Genomic DNA, 13687 nt, shown 5'->3' with positions numbered 1-13687 from the left:
TAAAGCTAAAAACAAAAATTTTATTTCATGAAAATATAGAATGCAAGTGCTAAATAATGTCAATCACATTTTTTCCTATTTTACTTTTCTGAATTTTACGATGTATCAATTTCAGCCCAAAATTATGAATACTTTAGCAAAACTGGAAATGCCTTATGAATAATAAATTCTTATTCTCAGCTTTGTCAATATCAAAAAGAAATATATCTTATGAACTCTTTATTACATAATACACCAACTTCAATTACAATCATGTGCTGCATAAAGATGTTTTAGTCAATAAAAGAGTGCACAAAAGAGGGTAGCCTCATAAGATTATAATAACATATTTCAAACTGTATCTTTTCTATGTTTACATACACGGACTGACCACTGTGTCAGAATGGCTTACAGTATTTATTACAGTAACGTGCTGCACAGGTTTGTAGCCTAGGATCAACAGAGTATACCGTATAGCCTTGGTGTGTGGTAGGCTATAACATCAGGATTTGTATGATGTAAGTACACTCTATGATGTTTGCACAATGACTAAGTCACCTAACAATGCATTTTTCAGAATATATCTCTGTCATTAAATAGCACATGACTGTATTTTTTCATTGGCCTGAAGATGTCTACCAGTTAATTCTTCCTGCATAAAGTCCTACTTTGTTTAGCAGAAGTCCCAGGGGAGGTGTTCCTGAGAAGACTATTCTAAAAAACAAGCAGCATCTTTGTAGCTCATGTTGCCAAATATAGCTGGGTCAAGAGTGGTGTACATTCTTCTATCTATGCGAATTTATTTTTCATAGACAAACTCTCCAAGAAAAATTCCTCTGGAGATCTGACCACAAACCCTGACCCTCAAAATGCAGCAGAACCAACTGGAACAGTGCCAGAGCAGAAGGAAATGGACCCCGGGAAAGAAGGTCCAAACAGGTGAGCATTTAATAAAACACACAACACATTTTAGAGATATTGCTCAGCCTGCCGTAAAGAGCTCAAATATCCACTCTCCCCTTTAGCTGAATATAAGGGCAGAAAAAATTCAATAGTCACATAACACAAGAAAACTGTGTCAGAACTAAAAGGCTGGTTCTGTCCAGTTCATCGTACCTCACTGGCCAGGCATGGCCACTAACCAATATCTCTAGGCCGCCATTTGGCTATAGGCCAAATCACAACAAAAATATTGCTGTTACGTGTATGAGTCATTGTATCATTATGGAAACAGCCTATATATTTACTAGGCATGAATTTTTAAAAGAAATGATGAAAATTTTCCAAGCTCACAAATAAATAGCTATTCCAATTCTGTGAATATTTTATTGTTTCAAAAGACTAATTATTATTTCCTTTCATCCACTAAAGAAAGTGTGACACACTAACCAGGAATAATTACAGAATTGGAACGTCTTTATGCCACTGAAGAAACACAGCTTTATAAGTACTTCCTATAAGATTATTGGAAATACTACAAAAGAGATAACAATTTAAATGTGAACCAGTAAATCTGCAATAAATCCCAACAAGGAGGTCCTTCATTTTGCCTCTTCTTGGCATGGTATTATGTACCTGCTGATCCAGTTTAAATGGCTTAACTACAGTTGATATAATTGCAATATGTTTATGAAACAATAAAAGCATATTCTTCTTATTGAATAGACAAAAAGAGTTTTCACTTATAAAGATGTTAAAAGTACCTATTCGTCCATCCCACTCCACCCCACCCCGCCTTCTCTCTCAGCAGCACCTCTACTGTATTAAACCATCTGCTGTCAGTAGGAGTCATCGTGATTATCTAGGACCCAGGGAATTGCTGAATGAACAATTGGCATCAGAAAGAGAGAATGCCTTTTCGATAAGCACAAATTTGACTATATGAAAATAAACACAAGCTCATCCTACCACATACATACACACACATACACACGTGTGCACATAAACACAATGTTATTTGACAAAAATAAAAGCTGACATATTATTTTGGCAGAGAGATGTTTAAACTCTGAGGTAAGGACTGTAATCTAACAACAGAACAACTAATTATTTATATTTTATCTATAACTGTTGTTGTTTACAGAATTATTTTCAGTCCTATTAGTGGATCATCATTATCTTCACTCAACAGATAAGCAACCAAGATACTGAAAGGTTAATTCATTTGCCTATAGTAATAGGGTCAGCTCTCCTAATATTAGACTACAAAAGATTTGAATTCCCAAAGAGAACTTTTACCTTCCTCACACCAATACACTCCTAGCCTTCTAAACTAATCTCCCTATCTAGCATTAATTTTAATGTTTATTTTTTACAATAACCCATGGCAATTGATAGATTTTCAAAGGACTGAAGTTGAAGCCATAACTAACATTTTGGGGGATAAATTCTTCTTAATCCGTATTCATTCCTAGTATTTCTTATACTCTTCTGAAATGTGGAAGTGGAAAGCTTTCAATTACCCAGGGGTCAATCAGCATAGCTCAAAAACACAAAACTTCTTGACATGACCTCTCAGGCCCTGCCTGGTCTGTCTCTCACCTGTTTTTACTTTGTCCTCTCCCAACACACAACTTTCCCACCTCTCTGCTCCAGTCACACCTGTTCTATTTCAGTCTCTTGTATTTGTCATGTTCCCTCCTGCCGCAGGCTTTTGCACATACTACTTCCTCTGCTTGTTCTATTCTTTCCTCCCCTGATCACCTAATTAACTTCTATTCATTCTTCAGATAACAGTATGACCAATACTTCCTTTGTAAGGCTTTCCCTGACATTCCTAAGTAGGCCATGTGCCCCTATTATAAGATCTCTTTCACAGCATTTATTGCTGATGCATTTTATATGATTATCTGCCTGAAAAATCCATCAGTCTCAATCTCTAAATTGTATGCTTCATGATGGCAGGGGCCATGCCTGTTTTTGTTGATGATTAGTAGCCCCAGTACCTACATCAATGTCTGGCACATGGTAAATATTCAATAAATATTTAACAAATGAATTGATTGATCCAAACATATTGGATTAGCTTGAACTGCTAGATTTTCAAAACTGTACAGCTTCTTCAGGAGGAGAGAGCAGGACACAAGTGACTCTCCAAGTCTTCCCGTTCCTTCCTGCTCAGAATTCTTGATAAAAGCAAGAATAATCAGTAGCATATTGCAAAGATAATGAGGAAAAAACATGAGGCTGTAAAGCTCTCAATTCCTTACTTCTCTTCTAACACAGCTTTTCATCACTATCACTATCCTGAGATGGCAAAACTGTTAAATCCAGAAGACTTTTTTAAGTGTTATTTTAGTTTCATGGGTACATATGCAGGTTGATTCTATAGATAAATTTCATGTTGCAAGGGTTTGATGTACATATTATTTCATCGGCCAGGTAATAAGCACAGTACACAATAGGTAGTTTTTTGACCCTCAGCCTCCTCCCTCTGGTCATCCTCAAGTAGGCTCTGATGTCTATTGTTTCCTTCAACGTGTCCTTGCGTGCTCAATGTTTAGCTCCCATTGGTAAGTGAGAACATGTGGTGTCTGGTTTTCTGTACCTGTGTTAGTTCAGTTAAGATAATGGCCTCAAGCTCCATCTGTGTTGCTGCAAAGGACATGATTTTGTCAGAACACTTTTTAATGTCTTGCTGGCTACGACATAGATAGCAAAGTGGTTTGAGAAGTATTAACAAACTGAGTAAACCCCAGTTAGCTTAAAGTTCTTGCTTTGTTATTAGATGGTTGTTCACATGTTTTCTCAGGATTGGGTGAAAACCAGCTGCACTGAAGGAACAACTTGAAAGGGGCATTAGAAGCTCCAGTATCAGCTTTGACTAAAATTAATGGGAATCTTTAAGTTCAATACCATGTAGAACTGACCAAAGCTTTCTGTTCCAATCTCATGGGCAGCAACAGTTACCATATCTAGAATCCTAGAGACAGAATTTTTATACATTATAAGAAAATATCAATGATAAAATAATTATTGAAATTATTACTTCACAATGCTTTTGATGAGTAAAAGATTACCTTTGTATTTTCGGTTGTTAAATATCAGCATCTTTAACCTTGGGCAAGGTCAGGTTTTAAAAAGCTCTTTCTCCTAGAAAAAAATTAAGTATTTGATTGATTGCAGGAACTAAATATATGAGTGACCAGCTGTCACCTCAATTTTTTAAATTTGGAAAATTTGAAAGAAGTTTTCTTATTGTAAGTGCAATTACTTTATCTTCTCATGTAAGCCTTGAGCTGAATAGGGATGATTATGTCTGGACTGATCAATAGGTACTGGGGAGAATGCATAGTGTGGATTTTGCTGTCTGTGTGTAAGAAGTACAGTTTGATATTATTGATTACACCCTTAGTTTCTGCCCTGTTTGGGCGATGGGCAGAAGTGAACACCAAGAGGAGCAGAGACATAGAGATTACCATCTGTATCAGTTAGGGTTCTCCATAGAAATAGAACCAACAGGATATACGCATATATAGGGAAATAAATTTATTATAAGGAATTGACTCATGCGATTATGGAGGCTGAGAGTCCCAAGATCTGCAGTCAGTAAGCTAGAGACCCAGGAAAGCCAATGATATAGTTCCAGTACAAGTCTGAAAGCCTGAGAACCAGAAGAGCCAATGGTATAACTTCCAGTCCAAAAAGCCAGCAAACTTGAGACCCAAAAGGAAACAATGTTTCAGTTTGAGTCTGAAGTCAGAAAAAGACCAATGTCCAAGCTTAAACAGTCAGGCAGGAGTGCCCTCTTTCTCTCAGGAGAGTCAGCTTCTTTGCTCTATGTAGGCTTTCAACTGACTGAATGAGGTTTACCCACATTAGGGAAAACAATCTGCTTTGCTCAGTCTACTGATTCAAATGTTAATATCATCCAAAATATCCTCAAAGACACAACCAGAATAATGTTTGACCAAATATCTGGGCACATTGTGGCTCAGTCGAGTTGACACATAACATTGATCATCACGCCATCTCCATTACGTACATAAAGGAATTGAAACTGTATAGGTCCCACTCTTCACTTCCAAAAGCAAACAATTCATTATCTTGTCAAATGAAACACTTAGCTTCTGAAAGACACAGGGTTCACCCCTGTGAAGTCCCACTGATGCCATTTGTCCATTACCAAGAAAAACAGCTTATTTCTGGCACTTTATCTCAGTCCAGCCTTATTTTTTAATATAAAAATATATTTTGATGGACACTAATGAATAGCAAGCAAAAGAAGATGTGTTTTGCCTGGAAATGTCAAATAGCTATGTCTGAAAAAGGAGACAGAGTTGAATGGCTGATAGGTTAAGTGGTTAAATGATGAACAAGCAGCAAGTGAGTGAAATGTTCAGTGCCTGTGACTAGGGTGTGCTGCAAGACTGACTTTTACACTATAGTATATGGCTTTTCATCACCATTGTTACTCATAATACTAAGAAGGAAGGTTATTTCTATGAATAGTCTTCTTTGTTCATAATAGCAATCAGTCTCTATTTGGGTGGTTTTAAAATAGGCAATCATTTCACAGCAGGAACAATGAGAGCAGAATAGAATTCAGAATCTTATCACCACTCATAAATACTGACATTTATTGTCTTGTAGCTAGAAAAAGCAAGAATCACTGCAGTAAAGATGCTTAAAAATCCATATGTGACTTTACAGTTGAAATAGAAAAGTCATGTCAGCTATCAAGTTTATAAAAATAAAATGCAATTTGTACTTCAATAATTTATAAGCATTTTTTTAAAAAAGGATATCAGCTACACACTTGCCAATTTTGTGGGATGCATAATAAAAATAAGGCACTATTACTTTTAGCCCCATATTGAAATTTTCCTCTATGGTAAGCAATACTTTTATAATGAAACATTGCAAACACTTTAAACAACAGATCATCAAATCAGTTTTTATTTATTTTTTATTTCAATAGGTTTTTGGGGAACAGGTGGTGTTTGGTTACATGAGTAAGTCCTTTAGTGATGATTTCTGAGATCATCCTGAGCAGTGTACACTGTACCCAATGTGTAAACTTTTATCCTTCACCCCCTTCCCACTCTTTCCCCATAGTCCCCAAAGTCCATTGTATCATTCTTATGCTTCTGCATAAGAATACTTAGCTCCTACTTATAAGTGAGAATGTACAATGTTTGGTTTTTCATTCCTGAGTTACTTCACTTAGAATAATAGTCTCCAATTCTGGCCAGGTGTGGTGGCTCATGCCTGTAATCCCAGTGGAGATTGGCCTTTGGGAGGCCAAGGTGGATGGATCACTTGAGGTCAGCAATTTGAGACCAACCTGGCCAACATGGTGAAACCCCATCTCTACTAAAAATATAAAAATTAGCTGGGCTGGTGGCGTGCACCTCTAATCCCAGCTATTCAGGAGGCTGAGGCATGAGAATCACTTGAACCCAGGAGATGGAGGTTGCAGTGAGCCAAGATCATGCCACTGCACTTCAGCCTGGGCAGCAGAGCAAGACTCTGTCTCAAAAAATGATAATAATTTTTATTATTATACTCTCCAATTCCATCCAAGTTGCTGAAAATGCCATTATTTTGTTCCTTTTCATGGCTGAGTAGTATTCCATGGTGTGTGTGTGTGTGTGTGTGTGTGTGTGTGTATACATATATATATGCCATGGAATATATATATGTAAGTTGTGATATATATCACACTTTCTTCACTCATTGATTGATGAGCATTTGGGTTGGTTCCATATTTTTGCAATAGCAAATTGTGCTGCTATAAACATGCATGTGCAGGTACCTTTTGGCTATAATGACTTCTTTTCCTCTGGGTAGATACCTAGTAGTGGGATTGCTGGATCAAACAGTAGATCTACTTTTAGTTCTTTAAGGAATCTCCAAACTGTTTTCCATAGTGATTGTACTAGTTTACATTCCCATCAACAGTGTAAGTGTTCCTTTTTAACCACACCCATGCCAACATCTATTATTTTTTCATTTTTTGATTGTGGCCATTATTGCAGGAGTGAGGTGGTATTGCATTGTGATTTTGATTTGCATTTCTCTGATAATTAGTGATGTTGAGAATTTTTCCATATGCTTGTTGGCCATTTGTATATCTTCTTTTGAGAATTGTCTATTCATGTCCTCAGCCCACTTTTTAATTGGATTGCTTGTTTTTTTTCTTGCTGATGTGTTTGAGTTCCTTGCAGATTCTGGATATTAGTCCTTTGTCAGATATATAGATTATGAAGATTTTCTCCCACTCTGTGGGTTGTCTGTTAACTCTGCTGATTATTTACTTTTCTGTGCAAAAGCTTTTTAGTTTAATTAAGTCCCATCTATTTATCTTTGGTTTTGTTGCATTTGCTTTTGGGTTCTCGGTCATGAAGTCTTTTCCTAGGCCAGTGTCTAGAAGGTTTTTTCAGATGTTATCGTCTAGAATTTTTATGGTTTCAGGTCTTAGATTTAAGTCTTTGATCCATCTTGAGTTGATTTTTGTATAAGGTGAGAGATCAGGATCCAGTTTCGTTCTTCTACATGTGGCTTGCCAATTATCCCAGCACCATTTGTTGAAAAGGGTGCCCTTTCCCCACTTTAAGTTTTTGTTTGCTTTGTCAAAGATCAGTTGGCTGTAAGTATTTGGCTTTATTTCTGGGTTCTCTATTCAGTTCAGTTGGTCTATATGCCTATTTTTATAACAGTACCATGCTGTTTCGGTGACTATGACCTTATAGCATAGCTTGAAGTTGGGTAATGTGATGCCTCCAGATTTGTTTCTTTTGTTTAGTCTTGCTTTGGCTATGCAGGCTCTTTTTTTGTTCCATATGAATTTTGGAATTGTTTTTTCTAGTTCTGTGAAGAATGATGTTGGTATTTTTGACAGGAATTACATTGAATTTGTAGATTGCTTTTGGCAGTGTGGTCATTTACACGATGGGATGTGTTTCCATGTTTGTGTTGTTTGTGATTTCTTTCAGCAGTGTTTTGTAGTTTTCCTTGTAGAGGTCTTTTACCTCCTCATTAGGTATATTCCTAAGTATTTTATTTTACTTTTTGCAGCTGCTGTAAAGGGGATCAAGTTCTTGATTTGATTCTCAGCTTGGTCACTGTTGGTGTATAGCAGAGCTACTGATTTATGTACATTAATTTTGTATCCTGAAACTTTGCTTAATTCATTTACCAGTTCTAGGACCTTTATGGGTGAGTCTTTAGGGTTTTCTTCCCATAAGATTATATCATCAGCAAATAGCGACAGTCTGACTTCCTCTTTACTGATATGGATGCCCTTGTTTCTTTCTCTTTTCTGATTGCTCTGGGTATGACTTTCAGTACCATGTTAAATAGAAGTGGTGAAAGTGGAAATTTTTGTCTTGTTCCACTTCTAAAGGGGAATGCTTTCAACTTTTCCCCATTTAGTATAATGTTGGCTGTGGGTTTATCATAGATGGCTTTTATTACCTTAAGGTATATACCTGCTATGCCAGTTTTTCTGAGGGTTTTAATCATAAAGGGATTCTGGATTTTGTCAAATGGTTTTTCTGCATCTACTGAGATGATCATGTAATTTTGTTTTTAATCCTGTTTATGTGATGTATCACATTTATTGACTTATGAATGAAAAGCCATTCCTGCATCCCTGGTATAAATCCCATTTGATCATGGTGGATTATCTTTTTGATATGCTGTTAGGTTTGGTTAGCTAGTATTTTGTTAAGGATTTTTGCGTCTATGTTCATCAGGGATATTGATCTGTAGTTTTTGTTGTTGTTGTTATGTCCTTCCCTGGTTTGGGTGGTAGAGTGTTATTGGCTTCATATAATGATTTAAGGACAATTCCCTTTATCTCTGTCCTGTAGAATAGTGTCAATAGGATTGATACCAACTCTTCTTTGAATGTCTGATAGGGTTCAGCTGTAAATCCATCTGATCCTGGACTTTTTTTTCTTGGCAATTTTTTTATTACCATTTCAAACTCACTGCTTGTTATTGGTCTGTTCACAGTTTCTATTTCTTCCTGGTTTAATCTAAGAGGGTTGTATATTTCCAGGAATTTATCCATCTTCTCTAAGTTTTCTAGTTTATGTGTGTAAAGGTGTTCATAGTAGCCTTGAATAACCTTTTGTATTTCTGTGGTATCAGTAATAATATCTCCTGTTTTATTTATAACTGAGCTTATTTGAATCTTCTCTTGTCTTTTCTTGGTTCATCTCACTAATGTTCTATGAATTTTACTTATCTTTTCAAAGAACCAGTTTTTTGTGTCATCTCTTTTGTATTTTTGTTTGTTTGTTTCAGGTTCATTTAGTTCTGCTCTGATCTTAGTTATTTCTTTTCTTCTGCTGGGTTTGGGGTTGTTTTTTTCTTGTTTCTCCAGGTCCATGAGGTGTGACCTTAGATTGTCACTTTGTTCTCTTTCTGACTTTTTGATGTATGCCTTTAATGCTATGAATGTTGCTCTTTGCACCACTTTTGCTGTATCCCAGGGGTTTTGATAGGTTGTGTCACTATTATTGTTCAGTTCAAATAATTTTTTAATTTTCATCTTGATTTCATTGTTGACCCAATGATCATTCAGGAACAGGTCATTTAATTTTCGTTGTTTGCATGGTTTCAAGGGTTCCTTTTGGAGTTGATTTCAAATTTTATTCCACTGTGGTCTGAAAGAGTACTTAATATAATTTCAATTTTCTTAAACTTACTGAGACTTGTTTTGTGGTCTATCATGTGGTCTATCTTGAAGAATATTCCAGATGCTGATGAATAGAATGTATATTCTGCAGCTGTTGGGTAGATAAGTCCATTTGTTATAGGGTATAGTTTAACTGCATTGTTTCTTTGTTGGTTTTCTGTCTTGATGACCTATCTAGTTCTGTCAGTGGAGTATTAAAGTCCCCCATTTTTTTTTTTTTTTTTTTGAGACAGAGTCTCGCTCTGTCACCAGGCTGGAGTACAGTTGCACAATCTTGGCTCATGGCAACCTCCACCCCCTGGGTTCAAAAAATTCTCCAGCCTCAGTCTCCCCAGTAGCTGGGATTACAGTCACATGCCACCATGCCTGGCTAATTTTTTGTATTTTTAGTAGAGACGACGTTTCACTATATTGGCCAGGCTGGTCTCAAACTCCTGACCTCAAGTGATCCTTCTGCCTTGGCCTCTCAAAGTGCTGGGATTACAGGCTTGAGCCACCATGCCCAGTCTAAAGTCCCCCACTATTATTGTGTTGCTGTCTATCTCATTTCTTAGGTCTAGTAGTTATTGTTTTACAAATGTAGGAGCTCCAGTGTTAGCTGTATATATATTTAGGATTGTGATATTTTCCTCTTGGACTAGTCCTTCTACCATTATATAATGTCCCTCTTTGTCTTTTTTAACTGCTGTTGCTTTAATTTGTTTTGTCTGATATAAGAATAGCTATTCCTGCTCGATTTTGGTGTCCATTTGCTGGAATATCTTTTTCCATCCCTTTACCTTAAGTTTATGTGAGTCATTATGTGTTAGGTGAGTCTCCTGAAGACACCAGACACTTTGTTGGTGAGTTATTATCCATTCTGCCATTCTGTATATTTTAAGTGGAGCATTTGGGCCATTTACATTCAATGTTAGTGTTGAGATGTGAGGAACTATTCCATTCATCATGCTATTTGTTGCCTGAATACATTTGCTTTTTTACTGTTATTGTTATATAGACCCTATGAGATTTATACTTTAAGGAGGTTCTATTTTGGTGTATTTTGAGGTTTTTATTTCAAGATTTAGAGCCCCTTTTAGCAGTTCTTTAAGTACTGGCTCGGTAGTGGGAAATTCCCTCAGCATTTGTTTGTCTGGAAAAGACTGTCTCTTTCCTTCTTTCATGATGCTTAGTTTCACAGGATACAAAATTTTTGGCTGCTAATTGTTTTGTTTAAGGACGCTAAAAATAGGATTCTAATCCCTTCTAGCTTGAAGTGTTTCTGCTGAGAAATCTGCTGTTACTCTAATAGGTTTTCCTTTGTAAGTTACTTGATGTTTTTGCCTCAGAGCTCTTAAGATTTTTTCCTTCATCTCGACTTTAGATAACCTGATGACTATGTGCTAGCGGATGATATTTTTGTGATGAATTTCCCAGGTGTTCTTTGAGCTTCTTGTATTTGGATGTCTAGATCTCTGGCAAGGCCAGGGAAGTTTTCCTGAATTATTCCCTCAAATACATTCTCCACACTTTTAGATTTCTCTTCTTCCCCAGGAACATCAATTATTCTTTGGTTTGGATGCTTAACATAGTCTCAGACTTCTTGGAAGCTTTGTTCATTTTTGTATTCTGTTTTCCTTTGTCAGAAGGGTTAATTTGAAAGCCTTGTCTTTGAGCTCTGAAGTTCTTTCTCCTGCTTGTTCCATTCTAATGCTGAGACTTTCCAGTACATTTTGCTTTTCTCTAAGTGTGTCCTTGATTTTCAGAAGTCATGATTTTTTAAAATTTATGTTATCTATTTCACTGAATATTTTTCCTTTTATATCCTATATCATGTTTTTTATTTCTTTAAGTTGGATTTCACCTTTCTCTGGTGCCTCCTTGATAAGCTTAATAATCAACCGTCTTAATTCTTTTTCTGGCAATTCAGATTTCATCTTGGTTTAGATCCATTGCTGGTGAACTGGTGGGATCTTTTCTGGTTCCATCTCATTTGGGTAGACTATTTCAGAGGGAAGATCTGGGATCCAAGGGCTGCTGTTCAGATTCTTTTGTACCATGGGGTGCTCCCATGATGTGGTGATTTCCCCCTTTCCCTAAGGATGGGGCTTCTTTTTTTTTTAATTTAATTTAATTTTATTTTATTATTATTATACTTTAAGTTTTAGGGTACATATGCACAATGTACAGGTTAGTTACATATGTATACATACGCCATGCTGGTGTGCTGCACCCATTAACTCACCATTTAGCATTAGATATATCTCCCAATGCTATCCCTCCCCCCTCCCCCCACCCCACAACAGTCCTCAGAGTGTGATGTTCCCCTTCCTGTGTCCATGTGTTCTCATTGTTCAATTCCCATCTATGAGTGAGAACATGCGGTGTTTGGTTTTTTGTCCTTGCGATAGTTTACTGAGAATGATGATTTCCAATTTCATCCATGTCCCTACAAAGGACATGAACTCATCATTTTTTATGGCTGCATAGTATTCCATGGTGTATATGTGCCATATTTTCTTAATCCAGTCTAGGGATGGGGCTTCTTTAGAGCTGAACTGCAGTGATTGTTTTTGCCCTTCTGGGTCTGGCCACCCAGTGGAGCTACAGGGCTTCAGGCTGGTACTAGGGAGTGTCTGAAAAGAGTCCTGTGATGTGATCTGTCTTCAGGTCTCTCAGCCATGGATACCAGCACCTGCTCCAGTGGAGATAGCAGGGGAATTAAGTGGACTCTGTGCAGGTCTTTGGTTGTATTTTTTTCAGTTGTGCCAATTTTGTGTTGGTTGGCTTCCAGTCAGAAGGTGGTGCTTTCAAGAGCGCATCAGCTGCAGTACTATAGGGTATAGGGAGGATGTAAACTTGCCCTAGGGTTGCCTGGTTAAGTATTCAGGTTTCTTAGGTGGTGGGCAGGGTTATAGAGCTCCCAAGAGATTACATCTTTTGTCTTCAGCAAACGGAGTGGGTAAAGAAAGACCACCAGGTGGGGGTAGGCGTAGGTGTGTTTGAGCTCAGACTGACCTCTGGTGGGGTTTGCTGTGGCTGTTGTAGGGGATGGGAGTGTGGTTTCCAGGCCAAAGGAGTTATATTCCCAGGGGGATTACGGCTGCCTCTGCTGAGTCATACATGTTGCCAGGGAAGTGGGGGAAAGCAGTCACAGGCCTCACCTGCTCCCACGTAGCACGCAGTCCTAAGGGCTGGTCTCACTCCCACAGTGCGCTACCAGTAGCACTGAGTCTATTTCTAGGCAGCCGGTGACCAGGGCTGAGAACTTGCCCAGACCACTAGTCTCCTCGTTGAGAAAGCAAATAGACTCAGTTTTTCACCATCTCAGTGAGCCTGCAGCAGTGATCTAGTTCCTTCAAAGGGTCTGTGGATTCTCTCAGCTTTCCTGATATGTTCCTGTGGCAGTTCTTGGAGCAAAAGTTCATTACGTGAGTCTCCATATGCTGTTCTGTCTGTCCTAGCAGGAGCTGCAAACTTTTCCTGCCTCGTATCTCCCATCTTCTCCACAATCCCCGTCAATTCATTTTTAATCATTATTTCTAGCAATGTGGCAAACTATATGTAGAACATTATTTTGGGTGAATATAATTTAAAATACTAGAATCTCTTGAACCCAGGAGGCAGAGGTTGCAGTGAGCTGAGATTCCACCACCACACTCCAGCCTGGGTGACAGAGTGAGACTCCATCTCAAAAGAAAAAGAAGCCAATCTGAAAAGGCTATGCACTGTACACACTCTATGATTACAGCTATTCTGGAGAAGGCAAAACTGTGAAGACAAGAAAGAAAGAAAAACAGTGGTTGCCTGGGGCTGGAGGGTTAGGAAGAAAAATAGTCAGAAAATAGAGGATTTTAGGGCAGTGAAACAACTCAGTGTGATACTATGATGATGGATACATGTCATTATAAATTTGTCCTAACTCATAGAATGTTCAACACCAAGAGTGGACCGTAATGTAAACTATGGAATTTGGGTGATAATGATGTGTCAATGCAGGTTTACCGATTGTCACAAAGGTACCACTCTCTTGGGGGATGTTGATAATGGGGAAGGTTATGCAAGTGTGGGGTCAAAGGT

At 37.7% G+C, this 13687-nt stretch overlaps 1 protein-coding gene across 1 annotated transcript in view; it reads left to right on the top strand.

Moving 5' to 3' along the window:
- Nucleotides 1-13687, top strand: part of CNGB3 (cyclic nucleotide gated channel subunit beta 3) — a 165210-nt gene that overhangs the window by 16155 nt on the left and 135368 nt on the right. The window contains exon 3 of the mRNA XM_054498565.2: nt 792-918. Coding sequence (XP_054354540.1) covers nt 792-918 — 127 coding nt within the window. The remainder of the gene's footprint in view (nt 1-791; nt 919-13687) is intronic.

The sequence above is a fragment of the Pongo pygmaeus genome, chromosome 7 (genome assembly GCF_028885625.2).
Source record: "Pongo pygmaeus isolate AG05252 chromosome 7, NHGRI_mPonPyg2-v2.0_pri, whole genome shotgun sequence".
NCBI classification, from domain to species: domain Eukaryota; kingdom Metazoa; phylum Chordata; class Mammalia; order Primates; family Hominidae; genus Pongo; species Pongo pygmaeus.
This window is presented reverse-complemented; position numbering and strand designations above follow the sequence as displayed.